This window comes from Barbatula barbatula (genome assembly GCF_947034865.1).
Source record: "Barbatula barbatula genome assembly, chromosome: 8".
NCBI lineage: Eukaryota > Metazoa > Chordata > Actinopteri > Cypriniformes > Nemacheilidae > Barbatula > Barbatula barbatula.
This window is the reverse complement of record NC_136771.1, coordinates 6758409-6775284: the sequence shown is the minus strand read 5'-3', so window position 1 is coordinate 6775284 and position 16876 is coordinate 6758409. Positions and strand designations below refer to the sequence as shown.

At 38.1% G+C, this 16876-nt stretch overlaps 1 protein-coding gene across 1 annotated transcript; it reads left to right on the top strand.

Annotated features, from left to right (window-relative positions):
- Window positions 1-9658: 9658 nt before the first annotated feature.
- On the top strand, window positions 9659-14250 carry gprin3b (GPRIN family member 3b). The gene is made up of 2 exons (XM_079462132.1): window positions 9659-9759; window positions 11562-14250. The coding sequence occupies exon 2, from the start codon at window positions 11641-11643 to the stop codon at window positions 13714-13716; it is 2076 nt and encodes a 691-aa protein (XP_079318258.1). The 5' UTR covers window positions 9659-9759; window positions 11562-11640; the 3' UTR covers window positions 13717-14250.
- The last annotated feature ends 2626 nt before the right edge of the window (window positions 14251-16876 follow it).

The following is a 16876-nucleotide window of genomic DNA, read 5'->3' as shown; positions in this document are numbered from 1 at the left end:
AAAGAACAGGAACAAGGGAAATTCAGTAAAATATACAATTCACCTCAATACTCGACAAGGAATATCTGTCTGCCTAAAATGTGTTGTTAATTCTCTCAGAGATCCCCCCCCGACAAACAGTCCCAACACAGATAACTAATTAGCTACATTACAGTCATTTCCATTTTAATGCATTGTTTGCTGCCATTGTTTAGCGGCACAATGGGGAGAATTGCAAATGGCAGCGAACTGCTGGGATTCAGCTAATGAAACTGGCCATACACTGCCCTAGCCTCAGGACAAAGACAGACAGAGGCCTGAATAAAAAATGGGACTGTTGATAATCATTTAATTGACAGATATGACTGTTAATGAACTAAATATTAAGCTAACACTGCAGTGGTGTGGATGCTTTCCAAATGAAAGCGGTGGAATTGAGTTCGAGAAAGTGTAATCAGGAACTTTTCTCTCTCTTACTCAATTTTGTCCATTTTATTGATAATTAAGATGTTCATTGTAATAATTATTATTGAAATTATCTTCTCCGTTTGCAGTACTGTACTACAAGAAATATCATTTTCATTACATAGAAGTGAGAATAATATGCTTAATAATTTTATTTGTAAAGTGCTTACATCACAGGAAAATTTGTCCTAGAGCCTTATAATGCTTAAATTCTGTATAACACACGTTATAACACAATGACCTAAAAAAGAAAATGTCCTGCGATCAAAAATGTATGAAAAAATGATGTAATAGTAATAGAAATGACAGAGAATGACAATTGAAAATACAGGGATTTACAAAAAACTCACAGTCAAATGCTTAGATTTTTTACAATGAGAATTCAAGAGAACATTTTGCTTGATTGTCATAGTAATAATATCAAAATGCGAAATATCAATAGTCCTATATTTATTCTTCATTCTCATTGCAAACTATTTATTTCGGTGAGGGGGGGCACCCTAACAACCAGATTCACCAATAAATACAAACGATTATTTCGTTTTCTATTTAGATTTTTACTCTTTGAGGAATGCTGGGGTTTAACAGTCGTAAGGTTTTAAGTGAGAAGCAGAAGTCAGAAATCAGGTATGTGTGGAATGTTGGCTACAGCACTAATCTCTAATCCCTCTCTGAGTACCGGCACTGGAGGACCCTGGGTCAGTTACTCTGTCTGCATCTGTGTATGCACACGAGACGGTGAATGAGTGAGAGAGAGAGAGAGAGAGAGAGAGAGAGAGAGAGAGAAAGATAGGAGAAATTAACAAAATTTGTTTTGGCTTGTTTCCTTTTGCTTCTTAACAATTCTGTTGACCAATCAGCTTCGTGCATAGAGGATACTGTATATGCACAGGATTTTACTATATGATTTATATTGGGACTACATATGCAACATATAGTTGACATGGATGGTTCAGGGCTGTTAAACCGAGTGCTTTAAAAGAAGAAATAATCACAGAATTTCCCAAAGTTTGTCAGGTTAGTTGCATCAGATCGCTGAATCACTCTTCCGTACAGTTGTGCGCAAAAAACATTGTTTAAAATTGTTTGTTGTGATTGTTCTTTTTACATGTCTGTCAAGACAGTTGCTTCCTGTCTTGGCCAGAATAAACTTGACGGTAAACCAGACTTTGTCTGTGATTGGGTAACCGTGTCTTCCACAGAGACGGCCATCAAGGGATTTTAGCAACAAAGACACTAACAAGACCCCTTTACTTTCTTCATAAGTGTTGCAAGATTTGGCTTTGAGTTTTGACATGGCTTGTGGTCCCTCTAAAGACTTTGAGGATTATGAGGGCCACCCAAGAAGAGAGAGAGAGAGAGGAACACGTGAATTAGTAATGCTGAACTATGATCAAAAACCTTCCAGAACACCAAGATGTACATAGGGCCAGAATATGCCACCTAATGAGAGGTCAAAGGTCAATAGAAATATGTACCACATGACCTCAATTAATCCATTACCCATTTTTAAGTCTTGAACTCTCATCCTTAAACAAATGCTTTGAACTATCTGTAGTACAAATACAAATTAACCAGCAAATTGTATTTTATGATCATGCATTTCACACTTCACTTTATGAAGAGCTCTTGCGCTTGGCATTAGCTGACTGCTTCTGCCCCCTATTGGAAAAAACTATTACTGCACTTTCCTTAATAGTGTTCCAAAAAAGTATTTGAACATTAGATAACAACACAACATGAAACCAATTCATATTTCCGGATTTTTTTCAGAAGCTCACTTTTAGGCAAAACATACAAATTTTTTTGTACGCCTCCAAATATGGGGCAATTGTTTACGGTGAATATAGTACACACTTGATAATTATAAGTTTCATAGTTGAAATCTTTATGGTTCAGTCAGTCCCGAAATAGGATTTTTATACCTAGTAAATCAACAGATGGGTATGAAATTCATCCTGTCTGTCTAGTGAAAGCGGTGGTCACTCACACACTCCAGCTCATCATATGAGTGTCTACGGTTCAGTGGTCTGCAGGCCTAAATTCCCACCAATCATATTACACCCATAAATCCATTTCTTTTATTGAGGCCATGTCATCCCTTAAAATCCAATACAACCACTTAACTCCCATTCCATTTTACACCCCCCCCCCCTCTCTCTCTCTCTCTCTCTCTCTCTCTAAAACAGGGCAAAAATTATTTAATAAATAATATAAATATAGTCATAATATGAAGTAGCAAAAATCATTGAGCAGCAATTACATTATCGTTCTCTGGAGGAATCATTTTTTATTCTGGAACCCTGCTGTATTGCCAAGATGGAAAAGAAAATCTAACCAGATGGCCACAACGTTGACTTAAAGGGATATAAAGGCTACAATGCAAGACCAAGTCTCAGCCTCAGATGTCACACCCACAGACTGTTGGCTAAACGTCTGATGCATAAGGCACACTTTTCTGGAAACACTTCAGCACGTTCAAAGTCGTCATCTGATGAATTCTACAGGATTTCTGGGAGACGTGCATGTCCTGTTCTTACACTGCACGCCAGGAAACAACACGAAGCCAACTGATCTAAGAGGTAAGCTGTCGTGTTTACAACGGTTGTTATAAGGATTCATCACGAATGCTTAATTCTAAAAGTATGTGATTCATAGCATAAACTTGCTGTTAACTTTTGACACGTTCGTGAATGTACACCGGTCTTTACTGCGTGGACATTTCCATGCCTCTAAACATGACGCAGCATGCTTTACCTGTCAGATGGCCTCTTGGGCGGGCCTTGGCCAAAGAAAGGGGCGTTAAGTTCCAAACCTTCAGTATGAAGGTCTGGCTACGCGAGACTATACAAGTTCAGGGCCTGAAGACCTCAAAAATATCATTTTAAACCCAGAATTCCAGTATTTGCAGTGTGGTTTTATATATGGTTTATAAAACAAAGCATTGAGGAAGGTGAGCTTTCGGAAATGAATTTTTGACCTGTATCCATGTCTTTGAACTGGACGTAGCGGACACCAATTCATCTTTCTATTTAGAGACCAATCACAATCTTACAGACACATATTTTTATCGTTAGTATAGCGAACACAGAACTTGGCTACGCACTTACTTGAAGGTGTAAATTTAATTGAAAAGTAAAAATTCGGTAGTCACAGTGTAAAACTTCACTGTGTTTTGCAGCAGGTTTGCCAGTAACTTACTGTAGATTTAATTATAACAATTTGGTTTTAAAACTATCCTAGTTTTGATATAATCTTTCATAACACAAGACTAAATATATAAGGTCACTTTTCTTGTTATCTTAATGTATTGTAATTTTAAGTAATTAAAAAAAAAACAAGACATAAGTGCTTAGCAAGAATGTCATCTTTGCAAAAGATTCTCAAAAGAGTCTTCATTTTGGTTAAAGTAGAACTCAAATTAAAAACAGTACTAATAGGAAAATAGTACATTTACGCATTTGGCAGACGCTTTTATCCAAAGCGACTTACATTGCATTATCCTATACATTTATACATAGGTATCTGCAATCCCATGAGATCGAAACCCAGAACCTTGCGTTGTCGCAATGCTCTTACCACTGAGCTACAGGAAAGCCTAGTAGTATTAGTAGTAATCAAATGTACAGTAAGTAACTGGCAAACCTGCAGCAAACTTACAGCAAAGCTTTACAGTGCATTTATTCTCTATATAGTTCAAAACTTGTATATGGTTCTGTATATATTCATATCTGTATATGAAAAGAAGATATCTTGTAAAATGTCTCCGTCGTTTTTTGTCCATCGAAGTCAATGGGGGCCAATGTTGTTACAAATGTTCTTTCAAATGTCTTCTTTTGTGTTCTGCAGAAGAAAGAAAGTCATACAGGTTTGAACTTTCATGAGGGTGAGTAAATGATGAAAGAATTTGCATTTTCGGGTGAGCTAGACCTTCAATAGCAGTATGAATAAAACAGTCTGAATACAAACCTATAGACAACTTCTATCTGATCTTGTTAATCTTCCCTATTTCTATACTGTAATTTTATCCATTTGCTGAAAAATTGCAAAAAGTGCCACAGGAATCCATTAACTGAATTGAAAGTTTTCAGGGCAAAATTTGTCGACTATTACTAAAGACAGACACTGGATTCAGAACCGGGAGTTTTGATGGGCGTGTCCTAATATAAACAGGGTAACATAAGCCTTTTAGTTTCTTTTTAGTCATAAATCTCCGGGGTCCGGGCTCTGTTTCACACCGAGCAGTGCATGAAGGGTTCTAATTAAAAAGTGCTAACAGTTAAAGTTGAGAGTAGAGAAACAGCTTTTGGACTGAACGGGTGGAGCCTTGTGTTAATCCAAGGCCTTGGGCCTCTCTCTTGCACACACACACATCCTTGGCCTCAAGAAGTTTATTGATCCCAGGGCTGATATACAGAGAGGTTTAGGTTTGACTGTCCCATCAAACCAGAGGGCCACACACACCTGTGTATGTGTGTGTGTGAGTGTGTGTCTAGCACCGCTAAGCCAAGATTAAGCTAAAGTTACTCGTCTCTCTGCCCTCTTGCCATGTCATTCAAACCCTCAATAGCTGGATGGCCACACGGCACACACAAAGACCCATTCTGGGCCATCCTCAACGCCATCAGCTCTCAAACATCAAACACTGGGGATTATGGGATTGCTTGAAGTCCCCGAGGGGAAACGAGAGACAAAATGGAGTTTTCCAGGGAACTCCCTCGGCCCCGGCGTCTTCTCTCGGGAGACTTGTTTCTCAGAGACAAATTTGTTTCCTTTAATTTCGCCATTTTGCCTGACGTTCACCGCGCCGCCACGGCTGTACAGTAATCCCCACACTATGACAGATTACACACGGCTTTTGTGAATGTGCCTAATACCTTACTGTGAGGGAATTGACAAGGTCTTAAAGCACTTAACTCCCTAAGAAGGTTCATCCACACCTGATGCGTGAATACAATCCCGGGGTTAAAACCGCGTCGTGCGATATTTGCTCTGCGAATCAACTATTCATGAAATCCTCAGTGTCATGTTCATGACTCTGTGGACTGTGGAGTTCTGTAAGTGGATTTTGTCAAGACCTGGTAATATAGAAATACTCCTTATATATGTTTAAAAATGTGACCCTGGACCACAAAACCAGTCTTTTAGTAGCACAGGTATATTTGTGGCAATAGCCAACAAAACATTGTATGGGTCAAAATTACACATTTTCTTTAATGCCAAGTATTGGTCATGTTCCATGAAGATATTTTGTAAATTTCCTACAGTAAATACATATATCAACACTTTATTTTTGTGAGTGGATGCAGCAAAAATAGCCAGAAAGACTTCACTCGCTGCTGCCCGCTATTTGGGAATTATCCACCCAAGTTTGTTATCTATGTAAAAGCTAAGAACTTCCATTTTGAGGTTCCTCTACTCTCCACAAGGTCATTACAGCAGTACGCCAACATAGAGCATTAAAACAAACCTGTTTATTCTTAGCAACGACGTGCTACAGTGCTTCTGATGGACAACTGTAAAGGCTATTTCTCAATATTTTTTGCACCCTCAGATTCCAGATCTTCAAATAGTTGTATCTCTGCCGAATATCGTCCTATCCTAACAAACCATAGCATCAATGGAAAGCTTATTTATTCAGCTTTCAGATGATGAATAAATGTCAAAATCGAAAAAATTATCTTATGACTGGTTTTGTGGTCCGGGGTCAAAAAATGTAATATCGCTTAGTCAGGTCATTAGTATAAAGAAATGTCCTCATTTATTCACCCTTATTTCATTCCAAACCTGTATGAATTTCTTTTTTCTACAGAAAAACACAAAGCAGTGAGAACTAAGGTCACCGATCCCAATAACTTTTAAATGTGACCCCTCACCCACTACAAGCATAACACCTGAAGGCAAAAATATGTCAAAACTGAAGTGTTGTAACATCTGCCACTAAACATTGTTTCTTCGTGTAACTAATACACCATTGCATTTCATTTTCTATATAAGAGAAGTAAATGGGGATGAGTGATGTCAAACTGCAGACTGACAAAGAAACGTGAAGTGGTTCATATGACAACAGCCCCGATGCGATGGGTCTAGAGGCGAAATTTTTTAAAAGAGAACTACAGCCGAGGGCAAGATTTTTAGTGTACAGCGCCTTAAATTTCAGTCGAAGTTATTGTGTGATCACAGAAGACGTGGAATATAGCTGTACAGATACCATTATGGTGCTTTTTAGTTGCTTTTATTTTCTATGGCACTACATAATGCTATAAAAGAAAAGAATTGACTGAATGGCTAAATAAAGAACCTCAATCACCCGATCATTTCTATTTCACAAAAGATACTTCTTTATATTGAAATAATTATGGTTCATAAGATCCTTTTAGGGAAATGGTTCTTCTATGGCATCGCTGTGAGGAACCTTTTGTAGTATTTTTCCTTGAGGTGTGTTTTACATTTTGCTTATTCTAATAAACATCATTTAGTTTTTCTAAGAGTCAGGCTTTGATTTATTAGGTTTGTACTGTGTGACACATTGAAACATGAGGTTGAAGGACTATCACGACCATGTGTTTGTCCTTGAGACTAATGAGGTGAAAGTGCCTCCTGAGAAGATCAGGAGATGTGACATCTATTGTCCTTGATGTAAAAGTGGATACAAATAATTGAAAGGCCATTGAAAGGATAAATATTGTTCAAATGTTTCAAACCTAAAATATTTTACGAACCATGCATGCCATGAAGCTGAGCAACGTCATGGTCCATAAATGATGGTCTATACATTCTATACAGCGTATCATAATCTTAAGCATTCTCCCTTATGACTGCCTACTACGACAAAAGAGCATATGCTGCAATTTCTATCTCTCTCATCCAATGGTGGGTGACCTTAGTTTGAATAAAGTCAAAGAGGATTAAGAAGAGGATGTGGGGTGGGGGTGTCTCCATGGCAACAGCAGGTCTTTCGGTCTGGGGAGGGAGGCTGTCGGGTGAGACTGAGAGGAAGGTTCAAAGAGTAACAGATGCTGTCTTTGTGGGACATGGGTGGTGGGTGGAGACCTTCTCCACTTTAGAGGCCAATGATCATGTGTCTGTTCGAGGAAAAATGTAACGGATATTCAGAGAGCAGGCGAGAACCGGGTCCCCAAGCGTCTTTTGGACAGCTCAATATGGACCACAGGAAAAATGAAGAAAAAGAAAGTTTTTTTCATCCCTGTAATTTACTGTATTTATTTTACAGTAAACTTTCTATTGATGCAACATTATGCTTTCATCTCACTAATACAAAAAGTGCTTATAAGCAACATCGGTGGTCTCAAATTGAGTACGAAACCAATTTCCATATTGTTTTTCCTATTTAGGATCAAGAGGAATGAAACCTTGCACCTGGACAGGTGGCCAGTCCATCACATCTGAGACTTTCTTCACCTGTAATGCTAGAAAGTAACCTAGCGCAAAATCACATGACACTCAAAGATGCCTTCACAATGAGGGCAAACATAATTAGAACGCCTTTTACAACACATATATAGGTTGAATTTGGGATGATTGGGACACTTTTAGACATTGAGATGAACCTGAAAAAATATATTTACAGTTATATTTAGTGTTGAGACAAAAACATTTGTGCACTAGGAGCTTTAAATGGATTGTGGGAAATTGGTGACAATGAGAAATTGGCGACCAGGCTAAACTGACAGTGACCCCTGTTGGTCAACGACGGACATTGACGCTTGATGCTTTTTCTTCACAATTAATTATATAATTATTTGATTCACAAAATAAATTAAGCTTCAAAGGTTTTAACATTGAAACTCAATAAAAGTAAAATGTGTCCATAAGATTCGACTGGCAGTGTATGCATAATCACATTGGCAATTTATAATAGAAGAAAACCAACACAAAAGTTTGAAATGACAAGAAGGTAATTAAAATATATATATATTTTTTTCATTTAACCTTGACTTTGGCACAGACAAAGCGTAACCTCAGCCCCTTAGGACCTGAACGATGTATTGAAGGGGTATTCTATTAAAGTTCCAAGAGGTCCGGTCTTTTTTCAGGCAATAGCCTACGATAAAGGAAAACTGCAATGGAAACACGTTTGTCGTATTTACAAGTCATGTGGCGTATATCTTATACGATGGCCCAAATGCATGAAAACGAGTGAGTGCAGTATATGGAGATTTATTAGGAACAGTGGGGTAATATGAAATAATAGAAGGATATATAGACATTTCTCTTCACTCTTTCATCACAGTAGGTGGCATACACTAAAGTTTGTTTGCAACCTGCCATAAAAAGGACAAAATACGGTCAGAATGACTTATCGCGAGAAGAATCAAAACACATTTCTTATTATTTATTTAATGGAAACGCAGTGACATTACGAAAACAGCGCTTAAATTTTGCGCAAATCTGTAGCCTAATGGAAATGTTGCCATTCTTGCGTTTTGTAGATTTTGTAGGACATTTCAGTGTACAGGAATACCTTATTCACGTGTTAGTCGTAGGAAAGCCTTAAGAATCGCCGTCGAGTCCATCTGCTTGTAATTCAGCAAATAATTTCGTGTTTTAGTCCCGGTTTCTTTGTTTCTCCTATTCGCCTAAACCATTTGCTGCGTGTTTTACCACTCAGGGGAACGTGTTCACGTGGGAAGGTAACGCCAATGCATACCCTCCATTGCCTCTGGATGGCAGTATAATAAAGTACTTTGTCAATTTTTTAGTTGCACTAGAAATAATTGTAACACTAAATCGGAGTCTGTCATCACTGACTATCATGGAGAAAAAGCTCTTGGATGTAAAAGCCTGACATGATCTGCATGATTCTCAGAAGGGTTTTGTTAAATATAGGTTTGAACTATATTTGCTTTATACATTTCCTGAGTGTCTAATGCTCTAGCTTTGAATTCTGGAATGATCATTGCATCATTCTATACTGTCCTTCTAAGTGACGCAATGTGTGTTTACAGTCCTATTCATTAGTTATAGGCTTACAATACAATGTGTAGGCAGCAGGACATATTTGTCAGTCAGAGTATCATTTATTGACTTCGGCGATGAAGTTTTTTTAGGGAACGAGGGCTCCATCTAGCTGTGATGGAGAGACGCGCGTGCTTCCTGCTGCCAACATCCATTCCACCGTACGGTTAAACTTGATTTGGATGCGCGTTGAAGGCGTGGTTTTATCTCACTGACACGCGACTCTCATTCTCTCATTGATAACCCGTCGAGTGGACTATCTAGTGCACGAGCAGCGTGTCAATAGCGCATTCATCAAAGGGAAAATATGATATGAGACAGACGCGCACGTACCAGGTAGGATTTTTCTACGCGTGCATTCTCAACTGCAGGTGCTACAGGAATATGCCAGGGTGATGAATTTGCCAACAAGGTCAAGTTATAGGATTTTACAGCGGACGAGTCGTAGATTTCTGTGTGAATTTGGGGCTGCGTTTCAATGGAATGTTTTTTATTATTATTTTCATTATGTGAATGCATTTGTTTTTCTTATTATTTGTCGTTGTCTTCTTAATGTACCTGCAATTATAATTACAGTTTTTCAGAACCAAAACAAACATATTTTCACATGCATAATATTGAATGATACTGCTTCGACTTTATCCAGCTTTTTTGTCCTCCGTGTGTGTGTGTGTGTGTGTGTGTGCGTGTCTGTGTGTAAGTGAACAGGATCATAACCTAATTTAAACACCCATGTGTCTCTTTCTAAATGTATGCATGCATTGCAAGTTACCGTCTTATTTACAGCCCCTCTCAATATGCATGACTTCATTATGAAAAAGAATGATGAGGGTCATTTGTGTAGAGTGGTGATAATGAAGAATGGGTTTCCGTGTGGCATGTAGCCTATATATGAATGTGTGAAATGAGACTTAATATTATTCCACAGTGCTTTCCCCACCCCCTTGCCCCTGCAGATGCGACTGAGAACGGCTCGTATCAATGACAGGTCGCGATTTCAGACTTCACGTAATTGACTTTCACGGTTTTGGCAGGCGTTTAAAGTGAATATTTCCGCAGCGGCCACTGCATCACGCTGGTTTTTTTCAGTCTATCACTGATGCACATCATTGGGTGAGCTCGTCTGACATTGGTGATTTTTGCGATAGTAACAAGTGCAAAGTGCCGCATAGACCTTAAATGCGTCGTTTTATTGATGCACGTGCGTGTTTTGTACTTCTACACACATAATCTGTATTGTGGACAGTTAGGTTTAAAGCTTCATGCAGATGAAAGTAACATTGCTGGGTGTGCTAAACAGATTTTTAATCTTTGCATTGTCGCTCACTACCCAACTAGGCAGAGAACACGGCTACATTTAGAGCATGCAATTCATTAGCTTATGAATAGAAGAATATGTGGAGCATCACATGCCAATAAAAATGTCTGGGATAAAATGTCAGGTCTCCCAGTGTTTTTCATAATAACACATTTATTTGGTTCAAATAAGTTAATTTCTTTAACAGGGCATTATGTAAGGGTCACTGCCAATTGCCAATGCATGCTATAAAAGTTGCTGAAAACGTGCAGTGTATAGTAGTTGTGGTCTAAATGATATTATAATGTATTACAAAATTTCTGTTTGGAAATGTCATTTATATTTGTTAATATCATTTCTTAATTAAAGAATTGGTGTTTTTGCCTTAAGAGTATCTGTTTATTGACTTGAGTTTGTTTAGTGTACTTGTTTAGTTTACTGTATATATGTGACAGGCACAGGATTCATTTTCTTATTCATTTAAGGTAAGCTGAGTGTTTGTTTTGATACAGTACAGTATGGACACGGTTTATAGTAATGGCTCATGTGTTTTTCACATTGGATTCATTTTTATTGGAACTAATGCTCTACCATCAACTTTCCATTGAGCTGTCTTGTATAGACTTTCCCAGTTATAAATAACATTTATTCAGCATCACTGAAACGCATTTGTATTTACACCTTTGTTATAGATTGTTCAAGCTTGCTTGTGCTCCTACGTAAATGTGAAATAACTGGTTTGCAAACACAAGCATATATGGGATAAACTTTAAAATAAACATTGATTTATTGTGTAAATACACAGTCATTATTTAAGGTTTTTATTATTTGTCTTTTCTAGGGAAGCTTTGGAGGAGCCACCATTGGAATTTGGGAGTTTGGAACATTTAACATTTTGATCACATAAAAAATAATTATTCATGGATAACGTACCAAATGCCAAAAGGACTGTGACTGTCCAAATGATGCCACAGATAGCCAGTATAGATGCAGTGGGCAATAAAGAGTTAAATGCTAACTGGGACATCGAGCCAAAGTTAATCATCAAACAGGATTGCTCCTCTGTCCAGAAACCGAAATCAGATCAAGATAATATGCACCTTAAGTCCTCCAACAAAGAGTCCACATCCCACATCTCAGTTTTGGGAGGAAAAAACACTTCATCCCATGGGAGTGAAGATCACAGGCAACCTCAAAGTCTTCCAGACATGAACACATCTGAGAAGTGTGTCAGGAGCAACGAAGATAAAAACAAAGATTGTGATGCTCTTTCCAATTCTGAAACATTTACTGTCCTTTGTGCTAAAAACCCATCTGGCCCGTCTACTGTTACATGTAAAGTCGACAAGGAGAAAAATGACAACAGCAAAACAAAGGCACTTGAAAAAGAGTCAAAATCACAAGGCATAGCATCAGCAGTTCGAGAATCTAATGCAGTTAAAGAGACCAAGAAACCAAGTCAGTCCAGTCAACAAAACCCCTCCAAATCTGATACGTCCCTCCAAAATAATTTATCTCTCAATACTGACGTCACAAACAAAAACACATCGGTGGTATCTGAATCAAAAGAATCGAGTTTGACCACCAGCGTAACCCATGCATCCAACATCTGCGGAACCCAGTCCAAGCAGCTCCACATGGGAACAAACATCAATGCTTTAAAAACAAAACAACATTCTGGAGCCACAAACACAACAAATGACCAAACATCTTGTCCTGAACACAATGATAAGAAACCTCCACACAAGCTCCAGCATGTTAAACAGGACAGCAGTAGCATCAAGTGCATGGTGAAGGATCTAAAACCAACAGGAATCTCTGATGAGACTTCCTCTAGGCAGCTATCGGCATCTTCAAGTAGCAATGCAGCTGATACCTCAAGTCACCAAATGAAAGTGATAGATGAAAAAGTTCAAACTCAGGGAGCCGTTCCTGAAGAACAAAAGCAGGTCCACTACAAACTCTACTGTGAAGCCTCCACCATGACATCAACTGTTGAGTTTGGCAACCAAGACAAAACACAATGCAAAGACGTGGAAGTCCAAGCCGTGGCTGCTGTCTGCAGTCAATTCACAGCTACTAGTCCAAGTCTTCTATCTCTGCAACCCCATCAGAGACAAGTTAATCTACTTCCTGAGGAGGCTGAAAGCCTAGCGGTAGTTATTGAGGTGGACACCACAGAACGTCCCTCACGTGTCACCTCTGAGATCTGTTCGACCGCATCATCTGTCGTGTCTTCCAGTAATGAGAAGTCTCCACAATCTGGCACAGTGATGGTGCACGTAGGTGCTGACATTCAACCGGAGTCAAAGCTGGGTGCCAAGCCTAATGAGCCTGGGGATTCTCTACACAATGCAGAAAGAGCATTTTTGCCTCTTCAACCGGTTTATCAAATCAATATAGAGACATGCAACCAAAACGAATCTAAGGAAACTAGGCAAGTCACACCTGCCGTCTCAGCATCTGGTCCTCTTACAGCATCTATCACGCAAGATCCCATCAAAAGATCTGGTCATGCCAAGCCACCTGCATCTAAATCAACTCTCCCACAATATGATTTGTCTTCTCAGACCGATGTACCTTTGACAAAACCTCCATCAAATATTACAGTGGACACTCCTCCAACGTCAAGCTCGACCCCGCAAGGCAAGAAGCCAGGAGCTTCCAAGCCAGAGCCTGGGAAAACGAAGGACGAGGCAGCCAAGCAGAAGAAGAAGAGCGTGCATGACGTCGTGTGGGATGAGCAAGGTATGACATGGGAGGTTTACGGAGCGTCTGTGGATCCAGAGTCCCTTGGCTTCGCCATTCAAAGTCATCTGCAGTGCAAAATCAAGGAGCACGAACATTTGATCATAGCCAAGACGGCTCTCCGAAAATCCTTGTCCTCACCTCCTGGCAAGAAGAAAAAGAGAAGGCAGGTCAACATTAACTTCAGGACCATGTTCCAAAACATCAGACGACCCAACTGTTGTACACGACCGTCGGTGGAAGAATGAAAGACTTGAGGTTTGTCTATAGGTCAGTGTGATCAAGTCTTCTTAGACTGTTCAAGTGCAAAGCATGCTGGGAAGATTTATTTAAATGTATAGAAACAAATGGTGATTTGATTGTTATGTGGAAAACAGTTACTTTAAAGATTTTTTTTTCAGAGAAATACTAAATTATATATGGTGATAATAAAGCTATACCAATGTTTAAAATGGCAATAATTATATTGAATAGGATAATAGTAATGATTATGTGTAGTAATATGCATGTTTATTAGTTCAGAACCTATTGTGGGATCTAAGATTATGCTCTGTATTGATCAGCAAATGTATGCATATAACTTTATCTTTTTTAACTCTCAGAGTCGTAGTTTGTTTTGAATACCTGACCATATTTAAAATTTACTGGCAATCCTGAACTTGGTAAAAAATTTATCCATTTAATTTTTTAGAAAAGATAATAGCTTCTGCTTTCCAAGGATTTGTCTTTGATGGTGATATATTATATGATTTTATATTAAAACTACAAAATGTTTGAGTCATGAATGATATACTCCCATCATTTTTAAAGCTTTGTGTACATTTTGTTGACCTTTTACAGTAAGTTTTCTGTTACTTACATTCTGGTTATAATATCACTCATCGTTTATACAAAATAAGGCTAATGCATGGACAACCCTTTCTTAAGGAATGTACAGAAATGTGAGGATTTAGGTCATGAAAGACAGAGCTTAAAACTAAATTATTTAAGCTTAATAATACAATTTATTTGGAGGTCCTATATCTGAATAACTAATAATATCAAGAAATACAAATTTTAAAGTGTCTTATGTATTATTCATATCATAATTAAGGGCAATACATTCCCTCTGGATGTGATTAGATATAGATTTTGACATTTTCTACAGTGAATTTGCTTAACTTCCTTGTGTGTTGCTATGCAGTTGTTAAGGTGCTCTGGGTGGTTGTCCGTGCATTGCTTTATATGATAACTATGGTGTCTGGTGTGGTTAGGTGGTTTGTTACAGGCTTTGGGAAGTTTTATTTGCATTCTATCACCGGTCAGGTAAAAATCGTAGGTGACAAACACGGTACATTTTTAATCCTTTACTTTTGAGAAACATTTTACCATAACCCAAAGCAATACTTAAATATGTTCCTTGAAATGTAAAACGTAAGGATATAATTCGAAGTCGCTTTGTGGTCGTGAGCCAAAGCGGCTGTCAGTTATGAAACAAGAATGCGAAGAGTAATTTTTGTATCATTTGTTGTCTATGAATGTAAAAAATCTATTTATATCCCTGGGTCATGGGCTTTCAGCTCAGTGTGGTTAGAGTATGGCGCTATAGCAACGCCAAGGTCATGGGTTCGATCCCGGTGATTGCACATACTCAGAAACAAAAAATGAAAAGTATATTGTAAACTAAGTCAATTTGGATGAAAGAGTCTGCCTAATGCGGACATTTCATATCGTGTCAACGAACGGGTTCAAGGTCAAAGCCAATGCAACATCACTCACTGCGGGAAACTCTGCAGCTTTCTGAACTCTGCATTACAGTTCATTACAGTATATCTCGCAGTCTATTCTCCATCCAGCATCGCTGTTCAAAGCTCTCTCAACGAGAAATTACATCAGTGTCTCTCCTATTGTCTGATCAGTTTTGCATCACCTCATGTCCCCAACGCAGCTCCCTTTTGTTTACCTGCTGCATTAAGTAATTGGAGGACCTCCAGCGCTTCCTCTCATGCCGGCGCTCCCTGTGGAATATTTGCCCTCAATATGTTTGTGCAACACACACAAGCTTCATTTTCTCTCTGTGTCCTTCCTATACACCTCACTCGCTTATCGTCTTGTATGTATGTAAATGTTTCTATGAGTTACATGTTCATGGGAATTTGTACTGTTAATACTGCAGTGTGAAGCTCCGTTGAAGGGCCTTGTGAAACACACACGGTATGAAAAATCACTAAGAAAAAACCTGCAGGCTTATTTTGATGTCTTTCTCTCATATTTCTCAGGTATGGTTTTCTGATCAAGTCTGAACATATGAAAAATCAGGTGTTATATCTGGTTGATGAAGATTATTTTTGGATCTGTACGTAAAACCTTCTATGAAGCCTGTAAATGGTACTCATTTTAACACTTTTACTATGATATTAACAATATCATTAAAATATTGAAGTTAAAAGGATAGTTCGCCCTAAAATGAAAATGTTTTAATCATTTGCTCACTTTCACATCATTCCAAACTCGTTTTTTGAAGAATGTCGGTAACCAAAAACACTGGCCATCATTGACTTCCAATGTATGGACCAAACCACTTTGAGACATTTCTCAAAATATTTTTTTTTGAAGGGGGAGTCATATACAGGCTTTGAACCACACAGGTAAAAAAAATGTCAGTATTTTTATTTTTAACACATTTTATCTTGAGGTTTGCGCACCGTTTAAATAGCTTTCAATGGGGTTCGATTAGATTGTGAGCTAAATTGTCAGGATGTCTGCGGCTTGACAAAATGTCATCTGCACTCACCTGATCTCATGCTGACAACGCGGCTTGTCCTTCACTCTCTCCATCTTAATGAAATACTCACAATATGGTACTCGCAGCTTCAGTTAACAGCTGCTCACAGAAATAGTGACAATCCAAAGCAGGTGTCAGTAATTCAGCCGCACTCTGTGAGAGCTGTTGAGATAATACGGCCTGGATTACTTATCATCCCAGTATCACATTAGCAATCTAACACCAAATCTTTTCACTGTTGGTTGTTTCTATTTGTACTACAGCACACAGTTTTTTCTTCTTAACTATCATGATCAAAATAATTCACAATCTAAATATTTCTGTTTTATTTATTGTATTTTTTTAAATAAGAAACAATACTGTAAGCAATAGTGGAATGGTCAAGATTTATTGGATGGACTCTATTGTGGGCATATTTGATTTTTTTATATAAGTGGAAAATTATAAAGTATATTATATGCATGAAATATAATATATTATTTGACAGTTTTTGTATTTTCTCTTTTTTACAGAACTTAACAGTTTATTTTATTTACAGATTTTTCATATCTTTAAAAAAATACTATCAAAAAACGTAAAATAACTGAGTAAGATAGTAAACTGGGAAAACATGTAATTTTTCTGGAAAAACTGTTTTATGGTTT

What these genes read in the sequence shown, in the direction of transcription:
- gprin3b (XM_079462132.1), top strand. Translation starts at nt 11,641, where the DNA reads ATGGATAACGTACCAAATGCCAAAAGGACTGTGACTGTCCAAATGATG.